We start from the raw sequence: 1,231 nt of genomic DNA on the forward strand, positions 1-1,231 counted from the left end.
AACTTTCTGGTAGGGAGACTATATTGCAAGATGTTACCACTAGGGGAAAGCTGGTAAAAGGTATACCAGATCTCTGTATTATTTCTTCCATCTTAATGTGATTCTATCATTATCTCTAAATAAAATGACTATTTTTTTAAAGAATTATTCCTTTATTGTAAGATTTTTTATTTACTTTAGCGTAGAACTAGGGTGTAGGCCAGAGGTGCAGGGGGTGAGAGGATTCACCAGAGACAGAGTGGGGAGCAGAACAGGCAGATCTACTGAAATACACTGCTGAGGGGAGCAGCGGGTGAGACAGGAGAGGTCTGCTGCGCCATGTGGGTCAGCTCCCTGGCCAGGGATCAAACTCAAGCTGCTTCAACTGACTGACAACAGGGTGGTAGCACTGAGACTTTAACCCCTACGCCACCAGGGCAGTCCCTAAAATGACTATTTTTTTTTTTAATTGTAATGTCATTTATTATGAAGCCATACACAATTACTTGTCTTCTGGTTTGTTGAAACAATAGGTCAGACAACATTTGCCACAATAATGTCTGTCAAAGTGGCTGGCCATAAAAACTCCAGCACCACATTCATCGGATGGGCACTCCCGACGAAGGCGACTGATTTTGCCATTCTCATCCACCTTATAATATTTCAGGACAGCCAGCTTAACCTTCTTTCTCTTATGTTTATTTTTCTTGGGAGTGGTGTAAGACTTCTTCTTTCTTTTCTTAGCACCACCACGCAGTCTCAGGACAAGATGAAGAGTGGACTCCTTCTGAATGTTGTAGTCAGACAAAGTTCGTCCATCTTCCAGTTGTTTGCCAGCAAAGATTAGTCTCTGCTGATCAGGAGGAATTCCTTCCTTATCCTGGATCTTGGCCTTTACATTTTCGATTGTATCCGAGGGTTCAACCTCGAGGGTAATCGTCTTCCCCATGAGAGTTTTCACAAAAATCTGCATCTTGGTGGCGGGTCCACCAAGGCCGGCGCAGCTAAAATGACTATTTTTAAATTAAGTGGGAAAAGCACTCATCCCCTTGCCAAAAGGGCACAGACTAGAAACCGAGAAGGACTTAGTCCAGGGTTTGTTGGAAGCCAACTTCAAGTGGTGATAGGTCACGTGATGGGCTGTCTTGGAAGACAGGGCTCATGCCTCCTAGTAAGCCCTTCAGTTCCTGGTCTAGAGACGGGCGGATCTGTTTGTTAGTGGGTCGCCTCCTGGTATATACTTGTATATGTT

The 1,231-nt window shown here is 44.3% G+C and overlaps 1 protein-coding gene across 1 annotated transcript; it reads right to left on the reverse strand.

Moving 5' to 3' along the window:
* Positions 1-457: 457 nt before the first annotated feature.
* Positions 458-960, reverse strand: LOC311182062 (ubiquitin-ribosomal protein eS31 fusion protein-like). Its single transcript, XM_084250619.1, has one exon. It carries the CDS (start codon positions 950-952, stop codon positions 482-484), a length of 471 nt encoding a protein of 156 aa, XP_084106745.1. The 5' UTR covers positions 953-960; the 3' UTR covers positions 458-481.
* Positions 961-1,231: the final 271 nt, after the last annotated feature.

The sequence above is a fragment of the Talpa europaea genome (genome assembly GCF_964194135.1).
Source record: "Talpa europaea genome assembly, chromosome: 12".
NCBI lineage: Eukaryota > Metazoa > Chordata > Mammalia > Eulipotyphla > Talpidae > Talpa > Talpa europaea.